This window comes from Lineus longissimus, chromosome 5, assembly GCF_910592395.1.
Source record: "Lineus longissimus chromosome 5, tnLinLong1.2, whole genome shotgun sequence".
NCBI classification, from domain to species: domain Eukaryota; kingdom Metazoa; phylum Nemertea; class Pilidiophora; order Heteronemertea; family Lineidae; genus Lineus; species Lineus longissimus.
The window spans coordinates 18,081,009-18,096,800 of record NC_088312.1 but is presented as its reverse complement, the minus strand read 5'-3'; the positions used below and the strand labels follow the sequence as shown (position 1 = coordinate 18,096,800).

Sequence of the window (15,792 nt, the reverse complement as noted above, 5' to 3'; positions counted from 1 at the left end):
GGGCAAGCTGTCCCTGCGGCTCCTTGAATCTCATCAGCCATGCCAAACTACTGTGGTCGGTACGTAGGATGAAAGGACGGCCTATCAGATAATGCCTAAACTGCCGGGTAAACTTTATTACCGCCAACAGTTCTCTCCTGGTTGTACAATAGTTACGCTGCTCTTTTGCCAGTACATTGCTAGCATAGGCCACTGTTCGCTCTACCCCATCCTGTACCTGCGAGAGTTCAGCTCCAATTGAGTTGCTAGATGCATCTGTATAAAGGACAAAATTTCCCTGTGGAAGAGGGTATGCCAAGCAGGGTGCCGATGAAAGGATCTCCTTGAGCTCTTCAAAAGCCTGTTGCTTCTCTTCGGTCCACCCGAAATCCCCCGTCTTCTTGCTGTCGGCAATCAGATTCCGGAAGGGGAGCACTCTTTCTTCAAAGTGGGGGACGAAATTCCGATGATAGCTAGCGTACCCAACTATCGTGGCTAACTCTTTCGCGCTCTTTGGTACCGGCCAAGACCTAATCACGTCCATCTTCTTGGGGCTGATCTTGACACCCTCTGAGCTGACGTTCTTCCCCAGGAAATCGACTTCTCGCTGGAACAGCGTACACTTGCTAGGTTTAAGCTTGACGTTGTACTTCCTCAGGCGGGCAAAGACTTCTCGGAGGTTCGTCATATGGTCCTCAAACGTCTTTCCTAGAACTATAATGTCATCTAGGTAGGCCAGTACTGTCTTCCATGTCAAACCCCGCAGGATCAGCTCCATCGCTCTTTGAAACGTGGCCGGTGCATTACAAAGGCCGAAGGGTAGACGAATATGTTCGAACGTACCGAACTTTGTCCCAAACGCTGTCTTATGTCTATCCTCCTTCTTAACTTTGAGGTTGTAGTATCCAGAGGCGAGGTCTAGAGTGCTAAAGAACTCACTTCCTGCTAATGTATCCAGGCACAAATCCACAGACGGAATTGGAAATGAGTCTTTCTTGGTGCAGGAGTTGAGGACTCTGTAATCCAGGCAGTATCTCACTTTTCCATCCCGTTTCCGCACTAGGACTGGTGGTGGTGACCAGGCTGAATTCGCCGGAGTGATAATCTCATGATCGAGAAGTTTGGTTAGATGTCCCTCTTCCTCATTTTCAAATCCTAACGGAGTCTTCCGCATCCTCTGCTTAATTGGCCGCTGATCTCCCGTATCGATTGAGTGTTCTATCTCTTCAAAACATCCAGTATCTAAATCATGTTTTGAGAAAATGTCTTGGAAATCAAACAGGAGTTTTCCCACCTGCTGCTTCTGATCTGGCGTCAATTCGGTACAGGAACGTTGATATAAACCCTTCAAATGTTCCGGCAGTGTCTCATCCCAATCTGTTGTTTCTTCCTCTGGTTTATCTCCAGGCACCGACTCTGTTCGATTGATCGAAGCACCGCCACTTCCCCCTGGCGACAGCTGTTCAAGATATGGGTCATCCTCTATAATTTCATCGGCCTCCGAGACGTCCCCTAGTAAAGTTCCCTTTGGTATGTTGATACTCCGATCTGTGAGATTGATAACATTTACAGAAAATTTCGGCTTGTTTTTAGTCAGCACTGAGGGAAACCGGAGCCCTTCGATGTTGTTCTTGGGTTGGAAAACCACGCACGTGTTCTTGTGGACTGGATGGATAACATGTGCCTCGATGAAGGTAACGGAGTTGGGCGGTACATTTATCTTCCTTGAAGTTTGAACATTTTTAACAAAGGCCTTCCCTCTTGGGTTCTTCTTGATCGGAGCCGGCTTTTCCTTTGGTTCTGGCTCCACATCCGGAGGTCGATCGGTTGGTACCGTCTCATCAACTTCGGGGTTAGTACATGTACTACCAACTCGCTCGTTTCTGACTATTACATCCTTTTTTCTTTGATTTCCTCTGACAATGGACGCAGCAATTTTGATTCCCTCGAGACATATGTTGCTGTTCCTAACATCCACCAGGGCTCCATGTCGTTCCAAGAAATCAAATCCTAGCAAAAGGTCGTCCCTGATCGGAGCTACGCAGAAGTCCAGAGAGAATGTCTCTCCCGCTATCACGATGGACTGTCCCTTGCATACTCGAGCTTCCATTGGTTTATCATTTCCTGCTCCTCTCAGCTCAGCCTTCTCATTCAGTGTTGGTGGTTCCTGTAGCGACTCGTAAAAATCTTTACTCATCACGGTAACCATCGCTCCCAGATCTACAAGGGCTGTGACATCTTTCCCTAACAGCTGGCAGGGCAACACCATGGACGCTCCTTGGAAGGAATCTTGGCACAACGCAATTGGAATCAATGATGAGTCAGGAGAAGTACCCACAGTGTGTACATTACTAACGGTCGGTTCCATCATTGCAGTGGAGACATCTTCAGAAGTAGAGTTTGATACCCCATCATCTCTGGAATTAAGGCTAGACTCTGTAACATCCATCCCAGTCAACTCGAGTCTCCGAGTATAGGAAGCATCGTCTACCGGAAAGAATTGTGGTAACAACTTGGAATATAGCTTGTAATCCTCTTGCGAAAACACACAGAAGATAATCCGCTGTATTTCGTTTCCATGTAGATCTAGAAACCCTCTAACCGCTTCCAAAGCAAATTCTGCAGCCTCTTCACTGGGGTACCCATATAATCCAGTCGAGATGTAAGAAAAGGCGAGTGTTTTTAACCCATTCGCTCTCATGACCTCCAGACACCTGAAGTAACAACTCCTTAGCTGAGCTTCATGTTTGCCTTTTGGACCGACTGTATGAATATTTGAGGCAGGTAGCTTGTATCCTCCCGTTATCTTGGCATCTCCGCAGTGGCAACCACCCAGTTTCCCTGTTTCCTCAACAAGTTGATGGCCCGCTGCTGAGTGGATTGCCCCATCAACTCCTCCACCTCCTAAGAGAGATTTGTTAGCGGCATTTACGACAGCATCCACCTCCAGGCATGTAATGTCACCTTGCCAAACTGAAACCTTCTCATTAAGACTGGGACTAGGTTGGTACCTGCGTTTACTCGTCTTGTCAAACTTCCCTTCTTCTGCCAATGTAGACCATGTTGGGATGTCCCCTGAACCCACATAATTTCCTCGGCATTTGTAGAAATTCCGCTTCTCTTCTACAGGCATCTTAAGAACTCCTCCTTGCTGGGGTACATGGAAATTCCAGTGGAATTTGGCGACTCTGATCGTGTATTATTTATGCGGTCTCTAATTCCAAACGGGGCGACAACCTGACCGCTCAGTTCCGCCCGTTCCCGTTTAACGCGTCCTCTCTTGTGCCGGGGCTTGCAATTCGTGGACATGGGCAATCCTTCACCAAATGTCCCTCCACTCCGCAATGGTAGCACCGTGGTTGACGAGGCGGTGCTGGACATTCTCGGGCAAAATGTCCATCCCTTCCACAGTTGTAGCAGGAATTGCTTCTTCCAGGTGAAGGCGAGCGATTGCGATTTGGGCTAGGTGATCGGTTCCTGTTCTGCTGGAAACGACCGGACGGTGAAGACGAGCGGGACTGTCTCATTTGATCCCAGGGTTGATTTGACGTGTTCCATTGAGTATTCGGCTGCTGCCACTGTTGTCCTGAATAACCCCATGGTTGACTTGCATTATTCCACAGCGGACTCGGTTGGCTCCAAGGTTGGTTCTACGGCTGGTTCTGTGAAGCCCAGGGTGGGCTCGGTTGTACCCAAGGTTGGTTTGGTTGGTTCCACAATTGGCCTTGTTGATTCCACGGTGGTACCGTCCCTCCAGGCATCTGTGGTGTACCCTTGGTAAAAAAATCCCCTAGAGCAGCAGTGAGTTGCGGAAGTAGTTCGGCTGTCGGTACTGGTGCCTGTTGTGTAACAGGAAGTTCTTGTTCAACTGAGCTCTGCCTAACTGATGAACGCGATTCTTCACCCAGCTTAACACTGCGAACACCAAGAGTTGTCCTATCATCATCCTCATCCAGAAATGAAACACGCCGTGCGGGTCTGGCAGTTCCGTACAAGGATTTCTGGTTGACTAAGGAGCGACGTACGTAACGCTGAGCCTCAAAGATGTCATTGGGAGACTGTTCCATAGCTAACTCCGCAGCCCTCTTCTCTCTTAGGCCTCTTACGAAAACATCAACGGCAATGTCATTCACAAAAGCATCATCCGCGTGTGGGAATCCTTCCATTGTCGTTGTAAGTACCCGTTGGGCGTATTCTTCAATGGACTCGTCTTCTTTTTTGCCGGCATGCGTGAATCTCTCTTCGGGCAACACGTGGTTCAGTTTCCTTTCCAAACCTTTCAGTCAGAAGCTTCTTCAACTTCCGGTAGCTGTTCGCCTTGACCTTAATTGCATAATTTAGGGCCCTGTCCTCTAAGCAATCCATCAACCGGTCAAACTTCTCATATTTGTCCCACTTGTACAATCTCGGTCAGAAGTTATTAACCACCTGATATTTGTAAATTACTCCGTTATTCCCCAATATTTTTTCACCAATTTCTGATGCATGGTAGTTAGGTCATTTGTCCATCATTTGGCAAAATGATTTTTCTGATCAATGGGCGGACTTCGGTTTTGTCGTTGTTCAAAGATTACCGGTCCAATTGAGATTTTCTTAAACTCTGCAATTCCTGAAAATTTTCACCTGTAACATCTTCTTGTTACTGCATAGATGGATATTACCATCAAACATTTTCAAAATATTTGATTTTTTAACGTGAAAATGGCAACTTTGTTGGGATTTTGGCACTCTGTTTCTGTGTCCAGTGAACAGCACTCCGAGATGACCCCTCAAGCTTCACCACTTCCCTATTAACAAAGGTCCAATGACTATAGTGGGTTTTTTTACTGTGCTTAGTCTCTACCCCACCTTTACTATCACCATACAACAACAGTTTATTCAAAACCTAGTCCAGTCACCCCTAGATTCTATAACAGCCCTCATTCTATCAGGAAGTGACACAACCAATCCCTCCCAATACTCGTGGTCCTCACGAAGACGATTCCAACTTTCCTCGACAGCAAGCCACAGTTCATCCTGATTAGTAACATTTGTAAAGTCCACATCTCTCTGAACCTTTGACCAAACATTTTCAATTGGCGACATGTCAGCCCCTTTAGAAGGCCAGTCCAAAACTTCAATTTCCCGGTCACGAAGCCACTGTCCAACACGCCTAGCTGTGTGTATTGGACTTTTATCCTGTTGATAAATAAGTCTGTCAGGAAAAGCATGATGAATGTTGTCCATCTGATCTGCAAGAATTTGCAGATACTGATTCTGGTTTAACCTCCCATTTATACGCACTATCTGTCCGTCTCCACGTGAATTCATCCATGCCCAGACAGGCACGCTGAATCTACCACTTCTTTGAACAATTTTGATGTATTCTGAATGAAAGCGTTGGCCTTTTGGCCTGCGAACGAAAACTTGACCATTATCTCCAACGACAAAAGTCTTCTCATCAGTGAATGCAACTTGACGCCAATGTTCAATAGTCCAGTCTTGATGAGCCACTGCAAAGTTGTATCTGCTCAACTTGTGGGCATCAGTTAGTTTGTCCTTCTGTGCTGCAATGCAACCGTTTAGTCCTGCCACTCTGAGGCGCCGCTTAACAGTTGAAAGGCTGGCCCTCAAACCCACATCATTTCTTAAGGATTTCACATTTTTGAACGGATGCATCCTCGATTGCCTAACAAGCTGTCTATCCTCTCGTTCAGTGGTGCATTTTGGGGCACCTGGTCTTTCTCGGCAATGAAGATTTCCTTCATTGTGGAAGCGGGTCCACCAAAATTGCACTGTTGCATGAGAACAACCAATTTCCCTTGCCACATTTCGATTACTCCTCCCTGCAGCTTTCAATGACATCAACTGACCTTTCTGATACTCAGAAAGTTCTCTTGAGCCATGTGTCCCCGGCATATCAAAACATGTGTTGACAGCAGACTGAACAGATCAAAACTTGGGTGCTTTCCAGGTTCATCCTGGCTATTCAGGAGATACTGAGAGTATTTTCAATGGCCAAGGCCTAATATAATAGGCGATCTTACAACCCCATGCCATGTTCTTCCTAAAGGATGAATGCAGGTCAGTTTCAACCATTCAATCAGGATGTCAATTATGAAACTGATGAAGTCTAGGAAAACCACTAAACCAAACTATAGAAAGGGGGTCATCTCGGAGTGCTGTTCACTGGACACAGAAACAGAGTGCCAAAATCCCAACAAAGTTGCCATTTTCACGTTAAAAAATCAAATATTTTGAAAATGTTTGATGGTAATATCCATCTATGCAGTAACAAGAAGATGTTACAGGTGAAAATTTTCAGGAATTGCAGAGTTTAAGAAAATCTCAATTGTACCGGTAATCTTTGAACAACGACAAAACCGAAGTCCGCCCATTGATCAGAAAAATCATTTTGCCAAATGATGGACAAATGACCTAACTACCATGCATCAGAAATTGGTGAAAAAATATTGGGGAATAACGGAGTAATTTACAAATATCAGGTGGTTAATAACTTCTGACCGAGATTGTACCTCGAGTACGTACAACGGCCCAGCAAAATCTACACCAACCACGGAGAAGGCAGGCGAAAAAGACACTCTATCTGAAGGAAGCGGCGCCATCTTCTGTTTGGATGGACATGCTCTGTGTACTTCACAGATAAGACATTTGTTTAGAATCCTCTTGACATCCCTCCTGACCTGAGTTACCCAAATCTTGCTTCTCAAGTTGGTTACAACTGTTTCCGATCCTGCATGCATGCACTCCTCATGCATGTCCATGACTATTTTGTCCACGATTGGATGGTTGTGCGGAAGTATCACTTGGTGCTTGGTCTCCTCTTTCAACTCCGAGTTCTGTAACCTGCCGCCTTCTCTGAGCACTTTGTTGACTTCGTCAAATTTGGGATCTAATTTAAGGATGCGACTCTTCCTAAGAACACCTCTGTTCTCCAATGTCTGGATTTCGTCTTTATATGTGCTCCTCTGAATGTGGCGATACCAGTAGAACTCTGCCTTTCTGATATCTTCAACGTTGAGTGTTGGTATCTTTCCAGCTTTATTTTCATCATCCTGGATTCTCCCCTCCACTTTTGTATGACCCAAAAGACTCTCGCTGTCACTCGGGTAAGCTTGTTCCATGAACCATATCTGCTAGCATCTATTGGCGCATCCTTGGGTGGCTCCTCAACGATGGCCACATTGGACCGCGTTGTTGTCTTCTTCTCCTCTAGATCTTCACTCGACTCATCTGACAACTTTCCCTTGGGCCACATATCTGTCGACAATGGTAACCAATGAGGTCCACTCCACCATTCCTCACGATTGACTAAGTCTTCTGCTGGCAATCCACGAGTCAGCAAATCGCTAGGATTATCTTCTCCTGGACAGTGTCTCCATAACTCAGGTTCCCAAGTCGTTTGGATTTCCTCCACTCTATTAGCTACAAATGTCTTCCAGACATGACTAGGCTTGCGTATCCAAGCAAGTGTTACTGTACTGTCTGTCCACATTGTAACTCTGTCTATGTTTCTTGATAGTGACTCCTTGACGAACTTAACTAATCTTGTATTTACTACAGCTGCTAGAAGTTCAAGTCTAGGTAGTGACACTTTCTTCACTGGCGCTACTTTTGACTTTGACATCACCAATCTTGTTGCGGTGTACCCATTCTGGTCTACCACTCTGATGTATACCGCTGCTCCGTACGCCTTCTCTGATGCGTCTCCAAATCCATGAAGTTCAATGCTTGAGATTTCTCCTAGTCCCAGGGGTAAACATTGGGGAATCTCCAATTGATCCAACTCCTTCAGCTCTCCTTTCCCTATGCGCCATTTCTGTGCTGTTGTCTCATCCAATGTATCATCCCAGCCTAAACCCTTCTGCCATAACTCTTGGAAAAGCAACTTTTCTCTGATGACATAAGGTGATAGCATTCCCATGGAATATTTTTGATGCGATACTTAAGAGACTCCGTTTTGTTTCAGGATCCTCCAAGTCAATCAAATTCTTCACCGTTGGGAAGCGGAAGGTGTCATCTGACGTATTCCATGCAATTCCTAGTGTCTTTAGTGACTCACCCGTGCTCATGTCAATCACAGCGGATGGAGCTCTATCCTGAGGTTCTATTTGTTCCATAACTTCTTTGGAGTTACTAGCCCACTTGGTCAAATCAAAACCACCATCTCTCATCAAATCCTTTAGATCTGTCTTCAGGTCTAAAGCTTGTGGGACTCCAGCTGCTCCCGACAGGCAGTCGTCAACATACATATTGTCTTGGATCTCTCTTGCCGCTTGCGGGTAAACCTTCTCAAGCCTTCGAGTGTGATGCTTCACGGTCGCTATGGCAAGAAATGGACTCGCGTTTACCCCAAATGTGACTCGGTTCATTCTGTAGATCTCTGGAGGCCAGTCTGAGTTCCCATCTCTCCATAGGTATCGATGCACGTCACGATCCTCCTCTCTAATCTTGATTTGAAGAAACATCTTCTTCACGTCTGCCATCAATGCGATGTTGTTCATACGAAATCCCAGCAATACGGCGACAAGGCTTGGCTGTAAGGCGGGACCTTGGTGTAGGCAATCGTTCAATGACACGCCATGCTTATCACGTGCCGATGCATCGAATACGATTCTTGTCTTGGTTGTACTTTTATCCTCTCTTACTACTGCATGATGAGGAAGGTAGTAGACACTCTTGGCCGGATCAGCGTCTCTCTTGACCTTTTCCGAAAAACCCATGTTTTCATACTGCTCTATCGCTTCCTTGTAGTTATGGTTCCTGGTTCTTTCAGAACAGGAACCATATTGTGTTTGGTCATGGTGTCTGTCTGTGTGTGTGTGTGTCTGTGTGTCTGTGTGTGTGTGTGTCTGTGTGTCTGTGTGTCTGTGTGTCTGTGTGTCTGTGTGTCTGTGTGTCTGTGTGTGTGTGTGTGTCTGTCCAGTCTTATGACTGTCACAGCTCAGTTAAAATGAGGGTTAGAGGTCTAGAAACAGTTCCTACCCCTAGGTTTGTGGACACTAGCAATCTAATGAGCCCATCATTGTCAACTTACGACACGGGGATCATGGTGAAATTGACATTTTGAGATGTGAGATTTTGTCTGTCACACTTTTCAGATGCGAATATCTCTGTCCCTATTCAAGTTAGAAGTTTGGAAACAAGGTCTACCCTAGGTTATTGATGTGCCTGATTTCAATGAGTGCATCAAATTCAATCTCAGTTATCAGGGTCATGGTGATATTGATATATCGAATTTGATATTTTGAGATATCTTGACATCTGAGTAAGTTAGCAATGTGCAACCAAGTCTACGTCACGCTTTTTTCCAGATGGCATAACTCGGCCATTTTGAGGTGTACAGCAATGGAAATGAGTTCTACCCCTAGGTTTTCCACCCTTGGGAATCGAATAGGCAACTCACATTTGATATAGGATGGTGTGGTCATGGTGATATTGATATCTCAAATTTGATATTTTGCAATATTTTGATGCTAGGATAGTTTGGCAACATGCAACAAAACCTAGGTCATCTGTGTTCATTGTAGGGTTTCAATGAAGTCAAAATGTTCAATTACAGGTGTCAGGTTGTCGAGATATCATGAGATTTTGATATATGAACTTTGATATTTTGAAATATCTTGGTCCATGGTATAGTGAGAGTATGCAATGACCTTGAAAGTTAAAGGTCAAGGTCAAGGTCAAACTCACAATTTTTGTTACTGAATATAACTACGTGGGAACCATATGACATTCACAATGTCTTCTTGTTCAAACTGCTTTGATTGCCAACTTTTAATCTTCTTTCGACTGACTCCAATCTCCGCAGCGCCTGGCTGTAATTATCCTTCAATTGTGGACAATTCTCTTTCCACGGTATCCCAACCGTATAACGTTCTCCATCAAAAGACAGGCAGTCCTCAAACGTCTTTATAGCATCCCTATCTTCAACAGACATTTTCGCGCATTGGTCATTCACAATACCAATAGATTCCAACTCCCAAAACTGTTGAAGCTCGAATGCAACATTCTCCGTTTTGGTGGCGACAAACATGGACGTAGTAACTGGCGCTTTCTCCTGGGAACCAGTGGGACCACAAAGTACCCATCCAAGGCTGGTTTTAACTGCAGTAGGTGTTCCTAGGGGTCCCTTCCTAACAGTTCCGTCTACCAGTAGGTAATAATAGTCGGCTCCAATCAAGACATCAATTTCTCCATCGAGCGGATATGATTCTGCAAATGCAAGTCCTCTCAGGTGTTGATATCTCTCAACTCTCACATCAACCAAGTCCAGTTTTGCACAAATCTCTTCGATGGCCAGGACTTCAACTTGAATATCTGCAATTGATAGCTTGATTCTCGGCATACTTTTCGTTTTACTAGTCTGTCCTCCTAGGGTTGCAATGCTCAAGAGTTCATTTGGACCAGTAATCCCCAAAGAGTCGACAATCCGTTTTCTAACATATGATCTTTGGCTACCAGGGTCTAGCAACACTCAGACTGGAACTCTTGATCCATCCTCGGTAATCACAGTTGTCTGTGCAGTCTGTAACAACACCTCAGTAGTTTTGGATGGACCTGCCGCAACAAATCCACTGATGGTCACGTTCTTCTTGTCGCTTTCCTGAGATTTATTGTGAAGTAGACGATGATGTTTTCTTCCACATCCGTCAATGGGACAAGTCGGCGAATTGCAGGATTTAACTGAATGGTTGAAATTCATTACTCTCAGGCAGTTGTAACAAAGCTTGTTCCGCTTTGCTAAATCCCAACGTTCGTTGACTGTCTTCTTCTTGGCTTCTTTACAGTCCCAAGCCTCATGTCCGCTTCTAGTGCAAAACCCGCAACTGATGCTCCTTGTGCCGCCAAGAAGTGCTGATGCTGTGAATTCTTTGCTCTTGTTACCCGTATGATAACCCTGGTTATACCTCGACTGTTTCCCTGGTCCATGCTGTTTATCAACTGGCTTGTTCCCAGCTGATGCTCCTGAAGTCCTCTCCCTTGCTTCCTTAGACAAAACCTGGTTATGTAGGAACTGGAAGATTGAATTGACTGTGATATCATCATCATCAATATCTGCTGTGTGTAACTCCCATTTCTCTGTAAGCTCTGGACTCATCTTCATTTCAAGCAGCAGAATTACCAGCATTCGAACGTTTTCATCTGTGGAGTCAAATCCCATGGCTTCCAAGGCACGCACCCTATTCTGTAGCAAGTCGTGGAGTTCGCGCAATGACGTAGCTTTCTCAGAATCCTTACAGGTTGCTGTGACAATGGACTTCACCAGTGATGAGACGATCTGACGTTTGCGACCAAATCTTTGACAGAGTACCTTTACTGCATGTTGATAGTTGACTTCTGTCACTTCAAATCCCTCTATAGATTTTAAAGCATGGCTCCTTTCAAGGATGATCTCAAATAAGCAAACTTCTGTACACCAGATAATCCCTCATTTGCATGCACTGCACAAGTGAACAAGTCCCAAAACGCTGTAAACTGCAGTATATCTCCATTAAACGTAGGCAAATCCAATTTTGGCAGCTTTATTGCCTCTGCATTCCTGCTTCTGCTTGTTAAGTGGTGTACACTCTGATCGGATGAGGAACTTGACCGTGAAACTTCTGCTTCAACTTCTTTTATATAGCTCGTCGCTTTATCATCAACACGCCTAAATTCCCGGTGAAACATGCTTATGTTCTGACACTCAACCTCTACCTCTTCTTCTGACAAGATATCTAAAATGTCACTTCTGACCTTGAAGTATTCTTTCTTGAGTTGTCGTAATTCCTGCAGTCTAGATTCTACAACTACGACGTTTCCTGTTCCCAATGTGAGCTTCAGGACATCCTCTTTGATTTGCTCAAAATCAAGACGAAATATCCTCTCGTGTCTTCTTATCAGAGAAGCAGGTGGCGATGATCCACTCTGACTTTCACGATCGTCGGCTTCACCCATGCTATGTGTTTTACTCAGATTCTGGTATACTAAAACTGTCTGTTCTCAAATCAAATGAAGATTTATCATCAGATGATTCTCCTTTCACTTAATAAATGTCACTTCCTGCAAATAACTTGACTCAATGTTATTCAACGGCAATTCACTAAATGGCACTCAGTCAATCCCATATATATTCAAATATAGGCACACAAGTCTCTTTTGAAGGAATGACGGTAGTTCACTATTTCGAGAATTATAACACAATACCGCACATGTATCGACAATTATGAAAACTCGACGTTCACTGCATGCTCTCAAAATATAGCTTCTTCATAAATAAAAGTCCAATTGACTACTATTATGACCCTATATCTTACTCAGTCTATAAAATGCAGTGGTAATATTACTGAATCAACATGAACGTCCAGGCCTACTACAATTAATTAGTATCCAATCACAATTCAATTTCAGCTCACTTTACGCATGGACATACAGGTACCATTTACACTGTACGCATTGTCTGACTATAGTTCGTACAACTCTTTAATGTGTACTTGTTTTAACACACAAATGCTGCAATTTTTGGTCTTCATTGACACACCCTATTTGTGACAACAATCCTGACGATAATGACAACGTAATTTGACCAAGTTTCTCTGAACATGAATCTTTATCTATTCTAATTCATCTATATCTGCCACTAGTCCAAGAGGCTCGCAATTAGCCACTTTTCAATCAATTTACCAAACTATACCGATACCAATGGACGGTCGGAGAGACCATGTCGCAGCCCGTAGCCGGCGGAGGACAATAAAAAAACCAACTATACGTGACGGATATAGAAAAAAAAGAATACACCCACACTGGTGGCACCACACGGAAAAGAAATGTAGTTCTTAAGACGCAGGACTTTTCCTTGTTCATAAATGGGTCCATCCTGTTCCAAATACTAAACACTTCAACGCCCTGGTCTCAGTTTCCATGTCCATAGGGATCTTTGGCGATTTTATGTGCCTAGCATCTGCGCCATTTGAAGTTGGGCTCAATCCCCAGTTTGGCCTCAATATGTAGAATACCTTCCATCTGCCACGCGAGGTTGGGCGTAGTTGTAAGAGTGTCAATTATGCTCTTCCAAATTCTAGGCCATATAGCGAAAAAAATAGCCAAGATGACCCAATGTTTTCACATCAATTGAGGAAACTAGATGCATTTGCCTATCTGCCGGTGGTAATGTCATTCCCAAATCATTCATTTTGAACCGATTGAGCCCCCTTTGAAGATCGCACACATCATGCCATTTCTTGGATAGTTATTTACCATTTTCAGGATCCAAGTGGTGTCATATCGGTGCACTTATGAATTGAATGCAATGAAAATGCGACAGACTTCTTCTCTGGATTCCTAAGAACCCATAAATGTATAGAGTATGATGCCTGTGATGTATGATTCGGCCTCAGCTATGGAATGCCAAAAGGGAATTTATTCAGGACATTTTGAGACATATGTTCAGGACATGAAATATGTATGCAGAACATAAGAAATATACGCAGAACATGAGAAGTGCATGCAGGACTTGAGATATTTATATCCAGGACAAGAAAATCTATGCAGGACATCAAAATTATATGCAGGAGATGAAACAGAAGTGAATGGGCGTGAAGTATGTTCAGAACATGACAAATGGTCAGGACATAATGCTAATTTAAAGTACTTTTCTTCTGCATATCAATTTCGTATTTTCTGAATGCCTTTGAAATGTATATTTTCTTCTTCTGCATGTATAATTTCATATCGTCCTGCATTGAGTTCGTCCTGGATGGTCATCTTAAACGCTTTGGTATTGATTCTTCAGCTATACGATAATTTTATCTATAAAGATCATATTTTATATTTGTTAATAAAATGAAACGTTTTATTAGAGAAACTAATTAGACCCGAATAAGATTACAGATGGCGCGGCGTAGAGAATTCCTAAAGATAAAGATCATCTATATAATAATACTGGAAGGGGGACGAATAAAGTCACACTTAGAGGCGTTGGATTGCCTTGAAATTTTGCATGAATTGTGGTGACACCTTACCCTGATGCAACGTCTTGGTTTTGTTCAAAAATATACTTCAGCGGAGCAGTAATGAGGGATTTTTAATCGGACACTGTCAATTCTCCTTACCACTTACAGAAGCCAAGCCATTGCTGTTAAATTATGCAGGGGCTTAATCAATTATCTGCACTCCCTCTGGGATGAATAACATTACCTTTTGAACAGCTGGCTGTAGGGGGATGATTGGAACAGCCGGTATACCTGCTGACCTGCTGCACTCCCTCTGGGGTGAATAACATTACCATTTGAACAGCTGGCTGTAGGGGGATGATTGGAACAGCCGGTATACCTGCTGACCTGCTGAATCCACGATTTCGTGGGAAATGAAATTGTAAACAAACGTATGTGTGCAGTTCAAATGTAAACAAAAATGTATTTTTGGTACTTTGGTTGCTGGACTTGGGTTTTCCCGCAGTTAGGTGATGGTCTATTGTTTATGGGTGCTGTTTTAGTTAGAGCTAGCCCTTGATTATGAAGGAATTTTCAAATGAAGGTGACCATGGTCTGTTTATGTGCTCACCACAGCTTTCAATACTTGATGTATCTGAAGAGACACTCTGAACTTGGCATGGCCTTATCAAGGAGCTGCTCACGATGCTGAACTTCTAGCTTGCCTTTCGACTAAGTGCCTTGCCCGAGACATTTGGAAGCCGACATGTGAAGGCCTATCTGAGTTCTCCTTCTTCTCCGTATAAAAAGGGGCATATTGCTGACTGAGGAACGAGGCATATTGACATTGCCTCATCATCTCTTTCGGACCAATTGATACACTTTTTATGCACACATACAGCACGCCACAGCTAGGTCCGAGTCTGTGGACAAATGGTTGGTTTAATTTGCCTCTTCAATATTGCTCCTTTGATATTGCATTAGATTTTCATTGCAATTCAATCTAATCAAGATATAGCCCATTTGAACCTGCCTGCGCCACGGGTGTAATGCTAGTATTTTATATTTGTTAATAAAATGAAACGTTTTATTAGAGAAACTAATTAGACCTGAATAAGATTACAGATGGCGCGGCGTAGAGAATTCCTACGCTGGTGTTAAGCGTCCCCCAAAACTGATGACGTCACCATTATAAAAGTGTGATTTGCCTCGCAATTTGCCGAAAGTTTCACAGAACGGCAATTCTAAGTGTTGGTAATTGTCGCAAATCGCGCATAGCATCTTCAAAATTACTGCGATTTTCCAGCTCGGCCAACTGAGCTCGGCTCATCCCACCCGCCATTTTGGCAATCTGCGTTCTACGTCATCAAAATGGGGAATCCTAATTGGCCTAATTTGCATATAAAAAATATGTTCAGGACTACTTTTTTCCCATTTTTCAAAGTGTATGCGGGACGAGTTTGCAAAGATGCATGCAGGGCAGCTTGTATATGGCTGCAGGACGATCTCAATTATGCATGCAGGACATAACATGAAAATGATAGGCACTGTCGTCCTGACCGTTTGTCATGTTCTGAACATATTTCACGTCCTGCATATATACTTTTTATCTCCTGCATATATGTTAATGTTCTGCATAGATTTTTCTTGTCCTGGATATAAATATTTACGTCCTACATACACTTTTCATCTCCTGCATAATTTTGATGTCCTGCATAGGTTTTTCTTGTCCTGGGTATAAAATCTCAAGTCCTGCATGCACTTCTCATGTTCTGCATATATTTCTTATGTTCTACATACATATTTCATGTCCTGAACATGTTTCTCAAAATGTTCTGAATAAATTCCCTTTTGGCATTCCATGCTCGGCCGGAACTGAAAGACAACCTCGTGTCGGTTGCCC

The 15,792-nt window shown here is 43.7% G+C and overlaps 1 protein-coding gene across 1 annotated transcript; it reads right to left on the bottom strand.

The window, feature by feature from the left end:
• Window positions 1-6,871: 6,871 nt before the first annotated feature.
• On the bottom strand, window positions 6,872-8,702 carry LOC135488580 (uncharacterized). The gene is made up of 2 exons (XM_064773222.1): window positions 8,042-8,702; window positions 6,872-7,854 (listed from the first exon to the last, which is right to left on the bottom strand). The coding sequence occupies exons 1-2, from the start codon at window positions 8,700-8,702 to the stop codon at window positions 6,872-6,874; spliced, it is 1,644 nt and encodes a 547-aa protein (XP_064629292.1).
• Window positions 8,703-15,792: the final 7,090 nt, after the last annotated feature.